Here is a 24393-nt window from a genome sequence, read left to right as displayed (position 1 = left end):
AAATTAAAATAGCAAAGCTCAGACAGGTAAAATAACTTCCCAATATAAATGCCCTACAATTCCAAGTTCGCCCAAACAAGAGCTTTTATTTGAACTGTTTTCTCATATTGACCTTTTTCTTAAGTTTCATTGAGATATATGTAATTCACATATTACACAATTTAATTGTAAAGTTAAATGGTTTTTAGTGTGTTCACAGAGTTGTGCAACCATTACCACAATCATTTTAATATTTAAGCACAATTCTATAGTATAATCATCTACAAGCAATGGTAGTAAGGATTTCCAAGATATAAAATTATGCATGTATTACTACCAAAATAAAATATCTATGTGCTCACAAATGGAAAAAGTTTTCCTTTCTTTAGCCCACTTAGTACATAAGTGGGAAATAAACTGAATCCATTTCCAAAATTTTTGATTCAAACCATTTCTGAGGAAGCAAAATAATTATGCTTCAGCTTTGGGCCACATAAAACCAAAGAAAATTCCAAGTCATAATGACTGAAAGGACAAAAAGCAGTCAGCAGATTTCAGGATATTTTCTTTTCCTTTACTATTTTCATTATCACAAAGTTTCCATCCACATTGAAGGACTAAAATCTCCAGTAGAGGTGATCTTTAAGCCCTCATATTTATCATGTATGTAAGTACAAATTTAAACTAATAAAGCATGTCCAACAGCTTAAAAATTGCAGAAATTTATATTTACCACTACTTAAGAATGATCATTAAAGGACTAAGATTTCACGTTTTTCTAAAATGCTTTGGAAAACACAAAGAAAATGCAACATGCATCTGGCACAAGTTTGAGATTCTAGGGATATGTCTGGCATTGTTCTCAGGGTGCAATTTACTATTAAAGAGACTGATAGGAATCCTTGTTAATATTTAAGGAAATAACTCTAGATTTTTAGTAACTGCTATCAACTTTGACAAAAAACACTTGAAACTTTTTGGCATAAAGAATTTGTAAGATAGATATGTCTTTTAGTTTTATAAGCTATTTTTCAAAACTGTCAATTAAAATCCAAATATTAAAGTATAAGACTTTACATGTTATAATTTTCTTTACAAACTCACTAACTTTAATGAATAATTAGTATCTGTGAGGCACTGCACTAAGAATACAGAGGAATTATTTATATTTATAACAATCCATGAATTTAAGTACTACATATTATCATCCCCATTTTACAGATGAGAAAGAAGTAATTTTCCTAAAGTTAAACACACAGATAGTGTAAACACTGTTGACTTTTTTTTATATGAACAAGGGAGACCTCTGTGAAATTTCTTTTTATTTAGCCACAACAAAGAGCAACAATGCCTTCCAGATCACTAAGGTTCAGAAGTTCCATTTCAGAAGAGTAACCAGTTTCAAATATCATAAACTTTCACATAAATGCTATTTTATTTAGCATGCAAATAGTTCACTAAAGGAGAAAAGAGCATTTTAAGCCTAGCACTTTACTCCCTTAGGATCTAATTGAAAAGCCAGACAAGCCCTTGAACTTTATCAAGATAAATCCCTGGCATCCACTAATCACCAGAGAGGATCTTCAAATTAGATAAGAGCAAGAATTTTGGCATGGGAATGAACACAAACACCTTGCCATCCACAAAGGCCCACAACCTGGCAGCCTTTCAGCAAGGTTCCACTCATGTAGCTGTTACTCTAAACTTTCCAGCTATTGCTTGGAAGTTGATAATTCTTAAGATATGAGGAGAGTTGTGATTTCTGACACAGCATTCCAGAGATAAATACATGATCAGAGGGAAGCTTTGAAATTCCCAAAGATTCCACTGGTCTACAGCTGCACGAAAATAGTTTTTCAAAAGGTGTCTCTTGCTGAGAAAAAGAAGGGGAAAAAACAGAGCACTGTGCTTGCCATCAGACATATGTTAAGTGCATACTAGACATGTAAGTTCCAAATAACATCCTGAAAAACGCTATCACAAAAATTCCCCCTCTGGATTCTATTTCAGTAAACCCCTTACTACGTATTACTGAGGCATGGTTTCCTAAATAAATTTATAACTCACTCAGTGAAGGCATCACTAAAGCATAGATTTAATTCCTATACAACTTTAAAATAAATAAATGCCAACAATTTTCAAATTTGGGACATTTAAGGAAATTTTGCCTATATTAGTAAGATATATTAAATTGAAAAATCTACTTTCCCTTGAGGCACCTAGGTGACTCAGTCGGTTGAGTGTCCGACTTCAGGTCATGATCTCATGGTTCATGAGTTTGAGTCCCACATCAGGCTTACTACTGTCAGAGCAGAGCCACTTCAGATCCTTTGTCCCCCTCTCTACCCCTCCCCCACTTGCATGCACGTGCACCCTCTCTCTCTCGCTCTCTCAAAAATAAATTATTTTTAAAAATCTACCCGCAAGTATTTGACTACTCAATCTAAGATTAATACAATTTAAACAAATTATAAAAATTGAGAATATTTTAAAAACTAGTTATGTATACCTCTTCCCACCCTCAAAATATAGCCATTGCTATAAACAGTGTTAAATATACTCTTTGAGGGGCGCCTGGGTGGCTCAGTTGAGCATGTCTGACTCCTGATTTGGGCTCAGGTCATGATCCCAGGGTCATGGGATCAAGCCCTGCATCCAGCTCTGTGCTGCTTCAGATTCTCTCTTTCTCTCTGTTTCCTGCCCCAGTAGCACACACACTCTCTTGCTTGCTCACTCCCTAAAAAACAAAATTTTTAAATAAAGGAAAGAAAATATACAATAAAATATTCAAAGGGGATGGATTACTGTGTCAACTTCCTTTCAAATTACTCCAGAAAAACAAAAGTTCTTTTAACTGGCAACTTCTCTATAAGTTAGAGCTTATATCAAGATAAAATACTGATCTTTGAAAAAGACCATATTTAATAACTCAATACATACATGTCTTATAGGTAGAATTTCAGAAAGTTTAATAATATATACAAAAAAATTTCAGGCATATAGCAAAAGGTTCACTAGGCAGCAGAACCTAAAGTCAGGAATGTACAGTCTGCTTTCTAAAGCTTGTCAAGCTCTGAACACCTTGCTGAATTCCTGAGTCTGTTGAAATCCACAGATTCAGACTTCTTTTCACAAAGGCTGGCACAGTACTGCCAGCAAAAGAGTGAAAGGTAGCCATGTGTAGGTAAAGGCGAATTCTAACTTATAACAAACAAAATGATTGTCCATATAATTTGCCAATGTAACATTAAGATTAAATATTGTTTTTAAATCATCTTATTGGTATGATGAAAAACAAAAATGTGAATACCTTGTTGACTACTTACAAGCCTTTTATACAACAAAAACATCCTTGTAATTTTTATAAACTAGATCAAAACACCACTTTCTAATGTTGAAGCTACAAAATTTAGCAGAGTTAAATTAAGTTCCTGTTTACCCTTTGAATTTTATACATATAAGCAGACCAAAACAAAAGACTATTTACAGTACCTATCAAAAGATCTGAACTGCACAGGTTGTTCAACAGAAAGATCACCAAGAGCTCCAAGACAGGCTGGTGGCAGAAGGGTAGGATCCACTGTGACTCCATCTGCTGGCATATTAACCAAGCTTCGAAGAATGTCCTTCACATTGACATTTTTTGAAACTGAAACCGATGGTGCAGCCTTGTTATCCGACTCATTTCCTCCATCATTTCTGGCTTCCTGAGTTTTATTGACTTCTAAAGAAAGAGTGCACAGTGCCTCGCTGATTGCATCTGGGCCTGCACTGACACTTGGAGGTGCTATCGGAGGAGCTACATGCACACTGCTTCCTAAGCCAGTAGCTGTTTCTTCCCCGATGCCTGAGTCCCTCCTCCGAGCAGATGACGTGCTTTCAGATTCTTCCACCAATGCTGGGGTTGGCGGACTGAATGCTGATGGTGCGTTTTCTACATCTTACCAAGAAACAAAAGGAAAAGTATAAACAAAAAAAAAATTTAGAAGCAATTTTTAAAAGGTACATCCAGCCCTAACAGCTATCTACTATTTTATTTATTTTTTAAAGTTTTTATTTTAATTTCAGTTAGTTTCACATATAGTTATATTAGTTTCAGGTGTACAATATAGTGATTCAACACTTCCATCCATCACCCTGTGCTCATCATAACACCTATTTAACCCACCCCACCATCTAGTATTTTAAATTAGGAAATATATGGCATGTTCTAATAAAAGGCAAAAATAAATTACATAATCTATGTAATAATAGATGCATGTAATATACTGAGTATAACAACAAAATAGATGTTTCAATAAAACAATGAGAATAATAAAAGTAATAAATGATAATAAACTGAGAAAAAACTGCCAAACTGACCATGACATACCAATGGATAGCAACACAAGGCTGAAAGCCATTGGCCTAGAAGAAAAAATCCAAAATCCTTGATAAAGTATAAGAGTCTTTAATAATATGAGTCTGATACAATTTAAATTTAATAAAGGCAGGGAATTTGTCTTCTTTAACACTTCATGTCCAGTACCTATAACCATGCCTGGGCCCATAACAATGCCTGGCCCGTAGTAGGTCATCAACTATTTATCAGATGACTATTAATTTACAACTTTATCTTCTGCTACTCATGCCATCACACTTTATAACATCAAATTACGTGCAATCTGCTAAACATGGGACAACATTTGGGGCTTCTGTGCCTTTATACATTGCCATTTCTCTGGACAATTCCAAGATTTCTACCTCAAACACAGTTTCTACTTGCTAAAAAAAAAAAAAAAAACACATCATCCTTCCTGTATGCAAGACTAATTCAATAATCTTTAAAATCTAGTTCAACAAGGAGCATCACCTACTCTGTTTGACTCATTCCCTCTAATCAGGCATTCACTGCATACCAACAAAAATGCTCCATCTTCCTAAATCCAATGGTTACCAAAAACCTCCATCTTGATAACTCCAATGGTCAGTCCTCAGCACTTGACACAGCACCAACAAAGGATTATTCCCTCTAACTTGCCAATACTTTTTTCACTTTGCTAATAGGACATTATGCTCTTCTCATTCTTTATCTATTACCTCCCTGGTTGTTCCTTCTTAATTCCCTTCACTTATTTTTCTCCTTGATTTCTTAAGTTGGAGGGACTTAATACTTATCTTCCCTAACAATATTTACTCCCTTGAGTGATCTCATTCACTCTTAAAGTTTTACAACACTACTATATCAACAAAACAATACATACTTATTTATAAGTGCCTACTTTACATCTTGTATGTCTAAAAGATATCTCAAACTCAACATGGTGAAAACTGAATTTATTTTTCCCTGAATATTTTAACTTTCAGTCTATCCAACTACACCTTATAATCATTCTTGATGACATTGCATCTTTCACATATTCACACCTAGTATTTTCAATCCTGCTCTCTCTCTTTTGGGATGAGCACTGGGTGTTGTATGGAAACGAATCTGACAATAAATTGCATATATTTAAATAAATAAATAAACAAACAAATAAATAAATAAATCCTGCTCTACCATCAAAATATATCCAGAATCTGACAAATGCTCACTACTCTACAACTACCATTTTAGTCCTCCCAAAATCTACTCTTTCCTGGATTATTGCAATATCCTCCCAACTGGTTGTATTAGACTGTTATATTAATAATTCTGTTGCTCCATGCATTCTGGTATTCACTCCCTTGAATGCGGGCTGGGCCTCACTTACTTTAACCAACAGAATGAGGCAGAATTAGCACTGGGCCAGTTCTGTGCTCAAGCTTTACAAAGATCTGGCAGCTTGGGCATTTCTCAGAATCCCTGAACACCTCTGTAAGCAAGCTGGCTACCTTGCTAGAGGGAACATGTATAGAGACTATACAAAGATAGAGGCCCTCCGAACTAATGGAGGAAAACCAAAGAATTTACTAAGAACAATTATCAAGGACCCAGACATATAATCCCAGCTGAGCCATTTCGAGTCAGTCAGCCTCAGCTCTTGGAGCCATCCTTGCTAGGCACTAGATGTATGAGTAGAAAAGCCATCTCAGACTTCACAACCCCAGCAAACATCATCTGGAGCAGGGATGAATGATACTCACTGTGCCTTATATGAATTAAATTCACAGAATCATGATAACAAAACTAAAACAGTTATGGCTTTAGCCACTGAACTCTGAGGTAATATGTTATACAGAAGTACACAACTAAAACACTATTTTTCATCCTTGCCCTCTAGAATGTATTCTCCCTACAGAATCCCAAGTGTTACTTTGAAAAACTTAAGTCAATTGTCAACTGCTATCTCAAAACACTCAAATAATTCTCCATTTTCCTTAGAGTAAAAACCCACACTCCATATCTCCTCATCATTCCTGAAATTTTTCTCTGTTCAATTTTATCATTTCTTAGAACTTACCACCTTCTAAAATACTATACAATTTATTTAGTACATCTACTTCTTCTTTTCGATCTCCTCTCACAAGAATATATAAGCTCCAAGAAGGCTGACGTTCTTTTCCTCTTTTGTTCATGAATATACCCAAATACCTAGTCGGTACTGAATGAATGCTTATTAAATAAATAAATCTACCTCCACTAAATGGTAGCTACTTCTATGACTGCAAAAGGTGCTTCTCTAACTATACATCTATAACTTGCAGCTACTCTACACCTCTAGTTATTACTGTTATTTATTAGCAAATCTGCCTCTTATAGAGAAATATGAATTATTTCTTCTTCACAATAAATGCCAAGGCAAACAAAAATGTTTAACATGGTATTTGTAAAAGATAACATTTTCTCACTTATGTTTTAATTAAATGGCTCATTTTAAAAAAAAAAACAAAAATCATCTCCCAACTGCAATTAACTACACGGTACTTAAAATAAATTGAAATATATAGTTATTAATTTAAAAATATATACTCTCACTTTATAAATAAATGGATTTAAATTCCAGAATATTTTAACTATTAGGTAATGTTTTACTTGAACTTTGGATCCCACAGAATAAAATATGGAAGCTTACCAGGAAGTGATAAATTCCCACTTTCACTACCAGCTTCTTTAAACGACTGGTTACGCCTTTCATTTTGGGGTTCCAAAATGTCTCTGTACTTTGAGACCATAAGAACAGAAATGAAGTATACAACTGCCAAGGCTAAAAACTGAGCTTGTTTGCTATCCTCCTAGGGAAAAATAAAAGTAGTTGATTATGCCACTATTAAGTAACATGTTTCGATCTTATCTTACATGACAATATTTACATATAAAATACATCCAAAAATCTTTTGACATACACTGAAAATAATAATAAATTCACCTCAACAAAGATTAGGCAAAGAGTCTTGGAAAAATGCCTGTAAATGAGAGTTTTTAATACTTGTGAAACATGGAAACAGAGAATTTGGTTTGTTTTTAAAATGAGGTAACTCAGTCGGAAGACATATGGCATAATATACCTTGTAAGATTAATCAAAAAGCAATTATCATTACATATGTATAACTATTTTTACTTCTAATCATAAGAATTAAAATATGCAGAGGCGCCTGGGTGGCTTAGTCTGACTCTTGATTTGGGCTCAGGTAATGATCTCAGGGTCAAGGGATTAAGCCCCACATCAGGCTCCACACTGAGCATGGAGGCTCCTTAAGATTCTCTCTCTCCCTATGCCCCTTTCCCTGACTTGTGCTTTCTTTCTCTCTCTCTCTCTCTCCTTCTCTCTAAACTTAGAAAAAAAAAAAGAATATGCAAAAAAAAAAAAATCACAATTAACAATTTTCCTAAAAGACAAACATCCAAGAGAAAAAAAGCAAGGTAATCAGATACAGAACAAGATGCCAAAGGAATTCTCAAGAGCATTTTAAATAGTACAGACAACCAAGTGTCTAAGATTGAAAATATAGTGTCTGCCAGAAAGAAAAGGACCAACTACGTTGACCTCTAGAAGAGGTCAGGGCTTCATCATAGCTCTACAGATCACCTACATGTCAGTATACTGATGACCTCTTCATCTAGTCCAATACTCCATCTTCAAAGGGACTCTGCACACATTTCTGAATATTTTTCACAATAGGTTTGCACTTAAAGGAAAAACTTAAACTTGTCCATCAAATTCTGAAAACCAGAGGTACCGTGAGTAGCAGAAAACTTATAATAAGGAAAACAAAGAACACTGTTGCCTAGCAGATAAATAAATGGCAACTAGTGGTGCAAATGAAACAAAGTCAATTAGCTAGTGTCAAATGTTTTTTGACACAATTTCTGGGAAAGAACGAGATACCACGTTCAACCTGAGCATTTCCATTTAATACAAATATTAATCTGTAAAGAATCTATGATACTCTTTAGGCTCATATATAAGACCTTATTAGCCTTGATGGAAAAGATAAATGTACATTTTCCTGTTTTATTAACCATTCCTTTTCTCCAAACACTCCTGTGTTCTACTGCCCCACAATACTGGCACTATTATAATAATTGTTGCTAATGATGTTGGCACTAAAAATGTAGGCAAGTAACTTACTTGATTCTAACTTCTTAATCTATACAAATTATTTACATGACTATCTAAATACTTATTTAGCGCATTAATATGTTCAATATTTAGTTATTACAGTATGAAGTTTATAGAATAAGCCTAATTTCTGTCCAAAGAAGAAACATCCCATAGATATTTATGTTTCAGCCTTTTATCCCCAAATAAATTTGTTTTCAACTGTAGGTATCACTTACTGAATACTTATAATGGACCGGGCACTGTACTATGTAGTTCAAACACATTCATTAACCCCTTTTAACAAGATGAGGCCTAGAAGAATAATTGACCTAAAGGCATATAGTAACTGAAAAAGCAAATGTGAACTCAGATTAGAGCGATTACAAAGTTTAGCACTTAACCTCAGGGTAGTAACTTCTTTATATTGCCAATCTAAAGTCATTTCCTTTTTCATCAAAATTGGATTATGCTAAAAGAGACTCTGGGATATAGTTTGGGAAACACAGTCTTTTTTCTAAAACTCCTATGATTATAAAACTTTTTTAATTACAAAAAAAAAATTTTAGTTATTAATTACTTTTAAAAATTACATGTTAAACATAAGAGATACTCTAATTCTCTGTCCAAATATCCTGACATAAAAACTTGTTACAAAGTTCCAAAGAGCCAAATCATAAAGAGCCAGATGAGGAATTTTCATTTCAAGTACTATGGGAAGCCATTAAAGAATATTTAAAGCAAAAGAATTATATTACTTATTATAGATTTTTAAAAATCACTGTAGGAAAAACAAAGCTATGGGGCAATGGACTCAACCAAAGAAAAGGAAAGTAGCAACAATATTTGGTCCCAAAATAAACCACAGTCAGTGGGTTTGGGGGAAAAAAAAAAACAGTTGATGGTTTCTTAACGAAAGGAATAATAAGAGCTATCAAAAAGCAAATATATGGAGATCTAAGGAGGCAACACACCTAATGGTTAAGATCAGAATTCCAAGAACCACATTCCCTAGGTCCTTAACCCACTTCTATCTCTTATTATTTGTGTGATCTTTTTTTTTTTTTTTTTTAAATGTTTATTTATTTTTGAGACAGAGAGAGACAGAGCATGAACGGGGGAGGGTCAGAGAGAGGGAGACACAGAATCGGAAACAGGCTCCAGGCTCCGAGCTGTCAGCACAGAGCCCGACGCGGGGCTCGAACTCACGGACCGCGAGATCATGACCTGAGCCGAAGTCAGCCGCCCAACCGACTGAGCCACCCAGGCGCCCCTGTGTGATCTTAACCATAATATTTAACCTAACACTTCCATCTTTCTCATATGATTACTACATGAATTAAATGATACAGAGCATCCATTTCCATGCTTAAAACACAGTAAACATTCAGTAACTGCTAACTATAGGTAATAACTATTAACTACAACTACTATTAACAAGTTGTATATGTGTACAAAACTTAGTTAAGAACTCAAAAGAACACCAAGACCCTACAAAAAGAGGAGGGAAAATTAAAACTGATGGGCACTGAGGAGGGCACCTATTGGGATGAGCACTGGGTGTTGTATGGAAACCAATTTGACAATAAATTTCATATTAAAAAAAAGAAGTTATAAAATTTATAAAAAGACTTGCATGTAAAATAGAACATCTAGTACTAAATGCAGTAAGTGTTCAATAATTATTAAGTAATGATAATACTACAAATACCGGTGAGGATTACAAATATATATATGTGTGTGTATATATATATATATATATATATATATATATATATATATATATATATATACACACACACATACATATATATATAATATATAATTTTTAGACAGAGAAAGAGCATGAGCAGGGGAGGGGCACAGAGAGAGAGAGAGAGAGAGAGAGAGAAGAGAGAGAATCTTAAGCAGGCTCCACACCCAGCATGGAGTCCTACACAACCCTGGGATTAGGACCTGAGCAAGTCAAAAATCAAGAGTCAGACACTTAACCAACTGTACACCTAGGCACCCCCAAATAATTTTTATTTTCATTTTTATACTTTCTTAATTCTTTAGACTTTCTTATATGACTTTACAATTTATACATGAAAACTGCACCACATGTCAAAATCAACTAAAACAAACATTTTTTAAAAATTAAAACTGCCACATTTCATTATTGTAATTCTACTTGTTTGAGGGAAAAACATCCAATATTCAGTACAAATAATATGCCATTCAGAATTTGAACATTTCATTACTTTCAGAGCGTAGATTCTGGAGTTTAAGTCTGCTGGGTTGGAATCCTATCATTTACTAGCTCCATTAACTTGAACAAGTTACTCAAGCTCTCTGCCTCAGATTCCTCATTTATAAAATGAGAATTACAAAAGTACACAACTCAAGAAGTCGTTGGACTTAGTGCATGTGAAGCACTTACAGTGCTTAATATGTAATAATGTTTTATTCTTTTCAGTATCATTACTCTGATATATTAATTCCACTTAAATAGTACTGTCCAATATTCTAAGATTCTAAAATTATTGTCATAAGAATTGGTTCTAGTCCTTCTTATCTCTATTCAACTGTTTTATATCACAGAAAGTTTTTCCTTTCAATACTTTGGGCCTAGGTAGAAATATGTATCAGCTAAGAGTATGTGAAAGAAATACTGTAACTTACTATGTCTCTGAAGACAACTGCCCTAAGCCGATTAATATCCATGTCTTGTAGGAGCTTGTCAAAATCTCTTACTGGAGATATACCACCAGTTATAATGTCCACTGGACTCTATTTAAGACAAAAAATATATATGTATTACACAGACATTTTAAAATATTAGCACAGTATTCCAAGAACCAGGAAAAAAAAGGCTGTAACATTGTTTCTCCTAGCTTATTTTTCCTACTTCCTTCTGTCTTCTTTTTAGGGGTACTGGGATAGAGGTGGGGGTCACAGAAGGGAGCCATAAAGGAAAAATCAAACTGCATGCTAACTCACCAAGTTCATGAAATACAAATTGACATATTCAAAGGAAATTGACATATTTGACATATCAAAGACACAAGAAAAGTAAACACTTGGAAAAGCAGACAAGATTAAGTATAAGCAAATCTTTGCTGTATATTTAAACACAAATATTTGAATGTTATGTCCACAGACTAAAATAACTATTTTAGAACCTTTGTCAGATTTACTTAACTTTATGTTGAAATGAACAACTAAATCTAAGATCTTAATCATAAAGTAAGAGGTACTTTTTTATTAAATTAATTATTCTGTATGCTTACCTTTGCGGCAGATTTCCCCATGGGAATCAGGCTGTGTACTGTTTTCTGGCCCTTGGCTGTATCTCCTCTAGCTTTCAGCTGTGAATGCTGCTGACACTCTAAACAATTCCTAACTGCCACAGCACACACTGTAATTTAAGGAAAAGATTGGGCCAGAAAATTTTATTTAAGATTTTGGAATTGATAAAAATCACCTACATAATATGATTTACATAAGCTTTTATTTGAAACAGATTACTTTCAGCAAATTCCTACAATGTTCCTGGACTCTATCACCTAGTGTTTGTTTTGTGACTTTGTTAGCTACACTGTTAGGGCCCACTGCTAAGAGAGAATCATTTCAGGGAACTAAATCAACAGGCTAGTGTTTCTTAGAGCTTACCTAAGCTAAAGTGGAATGATCTTTTATTAAGGAAAAGATAGGGAAGAAAAGAACTGAAAAGTAGGAAAAAAGAGAAAGCAAATCACACTGCTATGAACTAGTCTATAATAACAACCTATCACCTTCATCAAAGTAAAATAAACTTAAAACTTGCATGTATTTCTTATGGCCTATCACTATACCAACATATTTATAGAGACTGATAAAAGGTAGAACATTTATAGAAAATATTTACAGAGTCTACTTTTAACTGGTTTTCATTAAAACGGTTTAAAAGGTGGGGGGCAGAAAAGAGACTGTGATTAATAAAGTCCAAAATAGCCTCTCCAGTATTATGCTAAGTGAAATAAGTCAGAATGAGGAAGACAAATACCGTATGATTCCACTCATAAATAGAATCTAAAAAAAAAAATTAATAAACAAATAAAAGCATAATTAGGCCTATGAATACAAAGAACAAACTAATGGTTATCAGAGGGTAGGGCAGTGGCAAATGGGCCAAATGAGTGAAGGGGAAAGACAGATGTAGGCCTCCAACTATGGAATGAGTAAGTCATAGGAATAAACAGCAGAGCATAAGGAATACAGTCAATAATATTGTAATAGCAACGTAACTGGACCTAGCCTAATGTATAAACCTGTCAAGTCACTAAGTTGTACACCTGAAACTAATGTAATATTGTGTGTCAACTATACTCAAAATAATAATAATAATAAAAATAATTTGGGGGCGCCTGGGTGGCTCAGTCAGTTAGGCATCCAACTTTGGCTCAGGTCATGATCTTGCAGTTTGTGAGTTCGAGTTCCACATCAGGCTCTGTGCTGACAGCTCAGTCTGGAGCCTGGAGCCTGCTTCGGATTCTGTGTCTCCCTCTCTCTCTGCCCCTCTCCTGCTCATGCTCTTTCTCTCTCTGTTTCTCAAAAGTAAATAAACGGTAAAAAATAAATAAATAAAATAATAATAATAATAATAACTTCATCCAGTAGAAACCAACACATTTATAAGCCTAAGGATCTCCAAATCTTTGTTGAAGATTTGATGTTCCAGTATATTACTACCAGATATTAACCTTTTTTTGTTTTTGTTTTTGACTAACTGAACAGTTTCACCAATATCGTACTCTTAAAATGGTGACCTTCTCTGAGCATAAATCCTATAGTATTCATGTTATATATAACTTATGATTATGAAATTTTAAAGAGCCTGCAATAACACTGTTTGCTAACCTGTGAGTTATGTAAATTCTAGAATTTGGTTGGAACATTTTCAACAACTTAAAATAAGTAGTAAATTAAATGAATCACCTGTTCAAAAAACTACCTCTCTAAATGTGTCCCCCATCAGTTACTCGGGTTATTTAGAAATTAATTTTGAAGTTTAAATGATGAATTAAGTAATGCAAACATGACTATGAAATGCTTATTATCATGTGAATCATCTCAGTTCTTAATCAGATCAGTAGCACTCAGGCTATATGAACTGAACAAGAGTAGGAGAGCAAATTAAGAACAAAATGGCAAACTTCTCTGGGGACTGTAACTACTACCAGACTATCCTATGGCAAGCATAGAACTGAAACAGGAAAGTATTCAGATAAGTGCAAGACAGCAACAAAAGTTGGGGAAAATGAAACAAGGAATATAGTGAGGGAGGGAGGGCAAGAGAGTATGGAAAATGACTCTCAAATTTGAAATCAGGCCCAGAAAAATAACTTTTGCACTTTTTTGTCCCAGGTTGCATAAAATCAAGTTTGGGTATCGCAAAGTTAAAAACCTATCACACTCAGCAGTCTCAGTAGTAGAAGCTACTCTTAACTGTTGCCATCCTGCCTTCTCACCTCCAACCTCAGGAAAGAACAGGAATGAGGAGACCAGGGATCAAACACTTGAATTGTTTACCAAGCTTACCATACTCTATTAAAGACTTTGAACAAATAGTTTTCAGAATCTCACTTCCATATATAAAAATACATGATGCTGGGGTAGATCAAATTATGAAAATGAGTATTTCCCTAATTTCAGAATACTTGAGTGTAGTGACACATTGATAGCATAGCCTTGTATTTTTAATTCCAGAAGTATACTCTTTATAGGAAAGTGGCAACGTTTAAAAAAATGGCATATACAAAACCAATGGAGTCAAAATAGTTTAATTATATTACTAATAGAAAGTTCAAGGAAGTATGTTACAACAGAAAAAGTAGGAAAACAAGTTAAACTATATTCAAATTCTAACTTCACCAACTACAGCTTTTGGATTTTTAATACATTTCCTAATGTCTCTGATCTCAAATATCCTCATGAATAAAAGAAAATAATTGCTGACTCATTGGAAATCTGCAATAACAAGTGTAGTCAATAAATGATAGTTTTTGTTTTCTTATACCTACCATTTGAATCTCTTAATTAGAATTTTAAAACAAATTTCTAAAAACTGTCACATCAAGTTCTTTAGAGCATCCCAAGTTGAAAAGTAGTTTGAATAGCATTTTGAGTAATCAAAACATAATCAGTGCACCAAAAAAGTCTAAATATATCTCAGCTTATATAACAGATACTCCTGCTAAAAATGGGAAAATATTTCATTAACAATGAGATTTTCCACCTTTAGTGTTACATTTCCACAGATGCCTTATTTCTGATCTCTCTTCATGTGGCAATGGTTCCTAGTGGTTTTGCTTCCATTTCTTCAACCACCTCTTCCTACCTGCTTCTCTCCATTTAATAAGCAAATCATTAACGAAACCTCAGTATTTACAACTAGATGCAGGAAATCTTCTGCCCAGAGAAAACTTATTTTGCTTCACCTAAGGAAGCCCTGATGACATTAAAAATTCCTTATGTATTTTAACTTTTACCTAAGCAAGAAATGCCTCCAGGAGAATAGAGATCTAGATTTCAGGAACTGTTCCAACAAATTACCATGGCTCATGTGGATAAAGGCTGTACTTGAATGATGCTAGTTTTAGAATCTTGCTACTCAAGTATGTTTGTAAGATAGCAGTTTCAACATCACCTGGGATGTTAGGCAATTATAGACCTCACCCCATACTAACTGCATTTAGCAAGATGCTATGGTGATTTCTTGTGTATGAATCATCTTAAAATCTGAGAAGCACCATTTTTGAGCAAAAAAAGATCGGAGGAGGAGGGGTAATGGTGACCACAATCAACTGAGATTTTTTAAAACATGTCATTCCTCTAGCCAATTTTATAACTACTACTATAAGCATAGTACTTAGATAGTCTTCACTCTTTGGAGATTAAAAAAAAAGCATATGACAAATTGCCTAGTACTCATTTTCCCAACAACAGATAAAAGATAATTTCAATCTAATATGTCAAGATAACTGAAAATTTTTAAAGTAAATTCCTGATAGGTTTTAACAGCTCACCTAGTCGGAGACACTGTCGCAAAATTCCTCCAGAAGACATATTTTTTTCAGCTTCAATTTCAGTAAAGCCAAGAGAACTTGCAAATATAAGCACATCCACAAGGCTGATTAGCCTCTGCAAAAATGTCACAGAGGCTTCTATTGAAAGGCCTTGAGTAGGTTCTATATTCTCCAGCTCATGCTGTAAGGAACAGAATTTGAAATTTATATCTATATTTTGATAAAAATCTAATTTTCTTGGATACATTCCCCAAATTTCTAAGTTTTATAAAAAGCCAGCTTTCAGAAATCTAGTTCAACAGAATGTTTTCCTTTTTCATCTAAAAAGAAGGCAACAGAAAAGTACAGGTGAACCACCACCAATCATATTCTCTAGCTGACTCATGCCTAAGAAATCAACATAGTTTTTAGTTCTTTCATTCTTGGAACAGATTCTAAGGTCCTTTCATGTAACTGTAAAAGATACTGTTACTTTTGGCTTAATGCACTTATGATGCATAGTAACCACCACATTCAAGTGTTAACAAAGATGCATAACAGTAGCATTTTCACACCAATTTTATAGAGTAGTTAAATCCTTACTGTAGCCGATGTAGCAGCTGAAAGCAATGGCAGTATACCCCCACAAGCCATGACCATATTGTCCATCACTTGAGAGATGAGATGAATTGTGTTGTGTACAAAGATGACATTATCACTGCTATTCACGAAGTCCATAACTGTCTTTGTTGAATGGCTGTCCAAAGATAAATGATGTTTACTGATAAAGCTAAAGAAAGGAAATCACAGTTTGCCTACTTGAGGGGAGGGAGGATAAGACAGTGCATTTGCTTCGTCTTTAAAGCTGAGGTAATGATAATGATACAGCAGACATGTTGGGGATGCACTTCTTCACAAGATGTAGACCATTTCATATCAGGAGTTGTTATCCATGCCCCTTTTCAGTGCTGAAACATATAATACTATTCATCTTGTATATAAAAAGTTGAATTATCCTTAACTGGGAACAAAACTGAGAAGTCACATAGCAAAAACTAAGAGGCAAATGGTGTTAAATGTGCAAATAAAAATAAATTTTCTACTAACATTTTCTTAGAGAAAGCCATAACATGCTTTTAAACAGGATAAGTGTAGTATACAAATAACAATAAACCAATTAGGCATTTCAAAAACATAAATCATACAATAGATAATCTGAAATATACAGATTTCTTATACCAAAACTACATTGGAGAATTGGGTGTTATACTTAGAGTCCAATTTTTTTTTTTTTTTTTAGTACTTATAGATGAAGCAACTTAGCTTTTATGCTACAGGAAATCTTCAGCACATTTTTTAAAAGAAAAATCTCTGATTTTCAGTTTGTTGTAATTCAGACTGGGTAGCTCATTTCTACAATGGCCAATAAAAGTTAATTCAATAAAACCCTATCACAGAAATAATTTATATTCTACTTTTTAACCAAATGTCTGAAATAAATTGCAAAATGTTAACTATATAAATTTCTTTAAACAAACACTAAACTTCATACACATCTTCTATAACAAACATATGGACATACCTTCTCCACATCTGTATATCTGTTTCTATTGAAAATAATAGATCAGTGAGCAAACGTTGATGCATTTGAGACCATTTGAACTCAGGAATACGAAACATAGCAGATCTGGAATCCCTCCTTTGTCCATTACCTCCATCTGGTGCTATTCCTTGACCTGGTCCCTCCTGTTGCCTTGACATCTAATACAGTAAATTTAGAAGAGTAATAAAATAAATTGAACTTCAAAGAAGGCATTAATAATAATAGCTCCTATGCAATTCATCTAACAAATAATCACATTTGAAGATACTAAGGAACCAAATTTACAGAAAAATAATCAATAAGTAATAACATTAAAACTTTAATACATTTAGGGACGCCTGGGTGGCTCAGTCAGTTAAGCGGCCGACTTCAGCTCAGGTCATGATCTCTCGGTCTGCGAGTTCGAGCCCCGCGTCGGGCTCTGTGCTGACAGCTCAGAGCCTGGAGCCTGTTTCAGATTCTGTGTCTCCCTCTCTCTGACCCTCCCCTGTTCATGCTCTGTCTCTCCCTGTCTCAAAATAAATAAAACGTTTAAAAAGAAAACTTTAATACATTTAAAGCAAAGTTACCAAAAATGCTAACTACCATAATTCAACAGTCATTAGCTTGGAACCATTTGGTATTACAACCAGCTAATGTATTATTTCTACAAAGGAATCAAGAAGTTCTTAGATTTGAATATGAGGAGGAAAGAAAGGCAGTATCTGGATTATAAATTGGTTAAAATTAAAAACAAACAAACAAACATAAAGATAACAAAATTAAGAACACCCAACAAAATAGGAAAGAGGGAGTTAAGAGCTAAACAGCATGAAAAATTATAACATGGAATCAACCACTGTCTCATGAATTATTCTGAGACACTAGTAAAGGAGAAAGCTGTGCCTCTTGATCTCAGAAAGGTTCCTCCACTCTTACAAAATAAACAAACCTCGTGGAACAATTTTAAACTACATGCTTCATATATAAAATTATACACTAGTAGGTGGTTCTGCAGGACAACAGCCCTAGATTTTTGTCAGAAAAATTAATGTGCTAATAACTACGATTATGTTATCAAATAAAGGTAAAGACAAGTATTTCCAATATTTGCTTTCTAAACTAAAATTATTACAATCCTAAAACTTGAAAGTAGAAAGTAGTAACTTCTGGTGATCTTGCGGTAAAAATAATAATAAAAGCTGCCATTTAATCAATTCACACTAAAACCTTGTGCTAAAGAAAACAAATATAATCTTTACATTCATTGCATTTATATAATTGCAAATAGGATATGAATCAACTCCAAAATAAAATAAAATGTAAGTATATACACTTGCTCTATCTTATTTCAATGTAAATACACTTCAAGAATACAGTATATATAATCACCTCAAGCACAGGTTGATGGGGGTGAGATGCTTCCATGTTTGTATTGGCCTTCAACTCCAATCTCTCAGTATCTGTAGCAACACTGGAAACGTCCAATTTAGCAATCCTCTGCTCAGAAGTAGTAGGAGACTCAAAGATATTACCAGGAGAATCACTAAGTAATTTGGTTTCTCTATCAGAGTTACTTGTTTTCTTCCCTTCCTCTAGCATTGCACCAATATCTGATTGTACAGGTGTCTGGGAAACAGTAGCATCTGGTGAGGTAGCCGGAGACCCTGATGCTGTCATAGTCAAGATTCCAGAGTCTTTGGAATCTTGAGTTTCGCTGTCCGTTTGCTTCTTATTTACAGATTCTTCCTCTTGAAATATTAATTTGTTGTCATTACTAAACATGTCCAGTCTTTCACTGGCTTCAGAGGCAGCTGGAGACAAACTATCTTCTTGGAGTTCTGTGCGTAGACTGGCTTCCTCAGTAGGACTACTTTCTACCTTCAGTTCTACATAATCATCATCATCTTCCTCTACTATAGATTTCTCCAATAATTCTGGCACCTCTGAAGCATCCTCTTCTGAAGGAGAACTTACAGAAGCAGTTACTTCACTAACAGTTATTATACCTTTGCCAGCTCTTTTAAAAGAATTAGAGGAAACAGTCTCACCTATTATATCAGAAGATACTTCTAAATCATCTATATGAATTGTTTCATTTATCAGTGTTTCTTCTAAAGGGACTTCATCCAGTAACTCCTGATTTTCTTGACCAGTTTTCCTTTCTTCATTAGATGTGTTAGGAGTTTGCAGTCCAACGCTGGATGTAGAGTTTACTGAAACTGTCTTCTCAATACTTGACTTTTCATCACTATTTCTGGGGATATGAGTAGACACAGGACAATCCTTCATATCTGATTGCTGGGATGCTACTGAAACATTAACATCCCTGCTAATGACAGAGACTGCTTCAACTGGACTTGAACATTGCCCAATTTCTTCATCAACCTTTCCCTGGTGTTCCCTGAATATATTGGCAAGATTTTCTTTGTGTATTTCAAAAGTGACCTAGATGAAAAACATCCAGTCAAAATATGCAAAAAAGAAAGAAAAACAGAACATACAGTACATAAAATTAAAAATTTAACTATTTTCCAAATAAATGGTTTTATATAATATGCAATAATTTTCCTAGAATATCCTTATCTTATAAAATAAACAAAAAGTCAATCACAAAAATTTAAATAGTCAAAAAAAATGAGAGCTATACTTAATGATGATAGGTAGCATGGCTTTAAACCACAATAACATCCTTACTTAGCCTATTCTTAAACATATATATGAAAAGAATATACTATTCCACTGACCTCTATAAACTGTACCAGGATCTAAGTATATAGCGTTGTGAAGGGCTTTGTACACTAGATAATACATTGTTTTAACTGCAATGAAAATCCATTTCCACGTGACTTATCCTCAACATAGATTAAAAATATCAATTAATTATGCCCACTATTATAGCAGCTCTCCATATATTTATTGAGTTAGTAAAACTTTTTCTTACTAAACTAATACAAATTCAGCAATGAGAAAAAAATCCAATCCTTCCCCAAAGCTCAACCATAATTTTCAAAGTCTAAACTGGTCAAAATAGCCTGCAAGTTCCAGGTTATCCATCCATCCATCCATCTATCCATCCACCCAACGCCACTTGCATGTGAGTGACTAGTATCAGGCACTATGAACATCAACTCTTATCATGCCTGGCCCTGCACACTTTTACCTCAATAATTTTCTTACCAAAGATTATTATAGCCACCATTATCTGGTTGCCACTGGTGTTAGAACAGGAAACACCCCTCAGAAAGAAGTATAATACAAGCAGAAAGTACAGACATAATTATAGTTTACCAATGTTAGAACTGTTTGTTCCTGTAACCTACATTATTATAATATATACAGCAAACTGAACCTTTAGTCAACAAACCTTTATTGAGCCCTAGTATGGGAGGATGGTAGTAGATGACAGGAAAAGATGATTTTTGTGCACAAAGACCCATAGGCATTTTTGAATCATAGGTATGTATACATATGGGTAAAAGGCAAACAAATGTTTAAGTAATGCACAATGCACACATTTTTTCAATAGCTATTTACTAACCTTCACTCATAATATATACAGTATGCTCATGCCTTAATAGGATACAGCTAAAAATAAAAATGTTTGGAAAATAAACATTTCACAAATTATAAATACTGGGGGAATTTTTCTGAATATTTCAAAATGTAATGCATATATTCCAAATAAAATGGCACAGTAACATTAACAAAATATCAATTTATTTTATAACCATTTTTTTTAAATGTTTTGTTTTGTTTTAAATAGGTCCACACCCAACGTAGGACTTGAACTCACAACCCTGAGATTAAGAGTCACATGCTCTACCAACTGAGTAAGCCATGTGCCCTGAACTAACTTATTTTAATTGACCAACTTCTCATTATCCAGTCAGCAAAATTTACTGAACACCCAAAGCATGCCAGGCACTGTGTGATGAACACAATGTCCTTGCCTTCATGAGGCTTACAGTCTAATGAAGGAGATTGAAAATAAATACACAAAAATATAAGATAATGTCAGTTAATAGTGAGAGATTTGAAGGCGAAAAAAAAAGAAAATAAAAGTCTAGGTGGGATGATGTAGTAGAGTAACTGGGGAAGGTCTCTAAGGATATTATATTGAACAGAGATCAGAATAAAGTGAGACAGAAAGTTATATGAATATGAAAAGGAAAACAATTTCAGGCAGAAGGAAAAACAAATGCAAAGCCCCTAGTAGCCAAAATAATCGTGGTATGTTGGAGGAACAATAAACAGTAGAAAGAGAACTATAGATAAGGTCACAGAGGAAGGCACTGGCTAGATCATAGTTACAGAGAACTATAGACTGTATTAATGATTTTGAATTTTATTCAGAGAGAGAGCCACTAGAAAATTTTGAGTAAGACAAGATAGGTTTGTTGTTGTTGTTGTTGTTGTTTTTAATGATCCGATTTCTTAAGGTATCATTTAGTCTATTTGGAAAACTGACTTTAGGGAAATCATTTCTGCACTGATATGACAATTATTATTGTCTAGAGAAGGCAAGTTTCATACCACCAACCTCAGAGTGATTTTGAAAATAGATCCTTTATTTCAAACACAGTAAGTTTAGTTTTCAATAATTATTTGCTTTCATTTTACTCAATTTAAGGATTTTAAATTTTTTATTATAAAATATATCCATAAACATAAATACATACAATTTATACATACAGATCAAAGAGTAATTTTTTAAACCCAATACACCTACTATCCACATCAGGAAACGGAATACTACTACCTCACAATTCCTCTATGTGCCCATCCTCAACTGTACTCCCAACCTCCCTACCCCTATTAAGAGCAAATCAACATTCTTACATTTCTGTTGTTCCCTACCTGTTTGTTAACAGCTCTACTACCTATATAGTAAAAATATTTATCAAGTTTAGTTTGAGAAGCTAAATATAGCATAATCTTAGCCAGCCATCAAATAAAAGGGCAATATTGCTAAATAAATAAATAAATAAATAAATAAATAAATAAATAAAGGCTATCAGAAGACAAGCTACAGTTCCTGAAGTTTCTCTTCAGTTTCTATAAGAGGATATATAAGGCTATTTCTGGGAAGTCTGTTGGCAAGGCCATTAGGAAATATACAAGGCGTTAAGAACTAGAGCATCTATAAGGGGTAGTGTGGGCCAGGTAGTAGGTATCTGGCATGAATAACGTACAAGAAGTATACTACTTTGTATCTTCCAATTCTCACCATGGTCTACCTCTACTCTCAGAAGTAAATCAAAGCAGACCACTTTTTTTGAGGAGAGAAGCATGAATGTACAAATGATCCAGGCAGGAGGAATACGGGCCTATCACATGTAGGTAATTTGTTCTCAGGTTAAAAAAAAAAAAAAAAAAAAAAAATTTATAATGGCAGATGGCATTTCATTGACAATAGCTTCCCTCTATATCTGTCTCCTAAGTCAAACCGTTCCAGTTTAGAAGGACTGTCATATGTCTACTACATAGCTATCATTGCAGGATCTCCCTGAACCATGGTCTTAGAGATCCCCTCTCATCTCTCTTCCATGTTGCCTCTCCTTTTTCCTACGTCCCACATATTTGTTTAAAGCTCTCCTTTTGGTGTGTATATCCTCTGGCGCCTTCTCAAAAAATAAGTACATGTAAACTAAGTTTTTGAGACTTTAAAACATTTATTTTACCTCCATACTTGATTAATAGAGTATAAAACCATAGGTTGGATAGCATTAATCCCCAGAATTTGAAAGGTATTTCTTCACTTATTTCTGTGCTTCTGTTGCGAAGTCTCAGCCTACTCTGATTCTTTATCCTTTATATAAACTATTTTGTTCCCTGTGAAATCATATAAAATATCCTTGCTCTTAGTGCTTTCAAATTTCACAATGATTTTCAGCACAGATCTATTTTCATCCATTGTGCTAAACACCCACTGGGTCCTTCCAATCAAGCAACAAATATCCTTGGCTCTGGGAAATTTTCTTGAATCAATTAATTTATACCTTTGTCTCCTTTTTCACCTATTCTTGCTTTCTAGGATTACTATTTTTTGACACTGCACTGAATACTCCTCTAATTTTCTTACCATATCTCTATTTTCAATCCCTTTGTCTTTTGGTTCTACTGTCTGGGAGAGTTCCTCCACTAACCCTTAAACATGTTTTACATTTCTCCTATATGAGTCTGGGCTAGTCACTTGACTTCTTACTGCTCATATTAAAATGGGTGGTACAAGGGGAAACACAAACCTAAAAAATTTATATTTTAAATGTTCCCTGGTGTTAAAAAAGAAAATTCCCTCTCCTCTCTTGAGCACTTCCTGTAGAAAGCCTGAAGTTCAAAATACAGTAACCCTTGAACAACACAAGGGATGGGGTGCCAAATCCCCCCGAACCTCACATGCAGTCAAAACTCAAGCAAAACTTGGGGCGCCTGGGTGGCTCAGTCGGGTAAGCATCTAACTTCGGCTCAGGTCATGATCTTGCAGATAGTGAGTTTGAGCCCTGTGTCAAGCTCTGTGCTGACAGTTCAGAGCCTGAAGCCTACTTTGGATTCTGTGCCTCCCTCTCTCTCTGCCCCTCCCCTGGCTGTGCTCTCTCTCTCAAAAATAAACACTTAAAAAAAACTTTTTTTAATCAAGTAAAACTTGAATCCACAAAAACTTACTGACAGCCTACTGCTGACTAGAAGACTTACTGATAACATAAACAGTCTATTAGCATACATTCTGTATGTTGTATGTATTATATGTATCCCTATAATAAAATAAGCTGGAGAAAAGAAAATTTTAAGAATTGGGGTTCCTGGGTGGTTCACTCGGCTCAGGGTCCAACTTCGGCTCAGGTCATGATCTCACAGTTCCTGCAGCTCAGAGCCTGGAGCCTGCTTTGGATTCTGTGTCTCCCTCTCTGCCACTCCCCCACTCATGCTCTGTGTTTTCATTTCTCTCTCTCTCTCTCTCTCTCTCTCTCTCTCTCTCTCTCTCTCTCTCTCTCTCCCTCTCTCTCCCTCTCAAAAATAAACATTAAAAAATGTTTTAATGTTGAAGAATGTCTAGGGAAAAGACATTTCAAGTATATATTTATCCAAAAAAATCCACATATGAGTATACCTGCTCAGTTCAAACCTATGTTGACCCAGGGTCAACTGTACTTTCTCTGGCATTTTGAGATGTATATAAATCTTGTGAAAAGGTAATAAGTCTTTGTGCTATTTCTGCATCCCGGGATATCTTTCCTGGGGGTGTTCAAGTCATCTCTTTGAAACATGAACATCAAGAATGATGATGCCCTGCTTCCTGTC

General features: G+C 34.5%; 1 protein-coding gene across 6 annotated transcripts in view; it reads right to left on the bottom strand.

Moving 5' to 3' along the window:
- The window catches only part of LRBA (LPS responsive beige-like anchor protein), a 781419-nt gene that overhangs the window by 562494 nt on the left and 194532 nt on the right, over positions 1-24393 (bottom strand). For all 6 annotated transcript variants that reach the window (XM_019441290.2, XM_019441289.2, XM_019441291.2 and 3 more), the window contains exons 23-30: positions 18484-19539; positions 17092-17270; positions 16113-16266; positions 15531-15711; positions 11754-11881; positions 11146-11253; positions 7014-7173; positions 3472-3919 (exon numbers count right to left, since the gene is read on the bottom strand). In XM_019441290.2, the coding sequence (XP_019296835.1) occupies positions 3472-3919; positions 7014-7173; positions 11146-11253; positions 11754-11881; positions 15531-15711; positions 16113-16266; positions 17092-17270; positions 18484-19539 (2414 nt within the window). The remainder of the gene's footprint in view (positions 1-3471; positions 3920-7013; positions 7174-11145; positions 11254-11753; positions 11882-15530; positions 15712-16112; positions 16267-17091; positions 17271-18483; positions 19540-24393) is intronic.

This window comes from Panthera pardus, unplaced genomic scaffold (genome assembly GCF_024362965.1).
Source record: "Panthera pardus isolate Hobbes unplaced genomic scaffold, ASM2436296v1 HiC_scaffold_13, whole genome shotgun sequence".
In the NCBI taxonomy this organism is placed as follows: Eukaryota; Metazoa; Chordata; class Mammalia; order Carnivora; family Felidae; genus Panthera; species Panthera pardus.
Note: the sequence above shows the minus strand (reverse complement) of the source record. Positions and strands in the feature narration are given on the sequence as shown.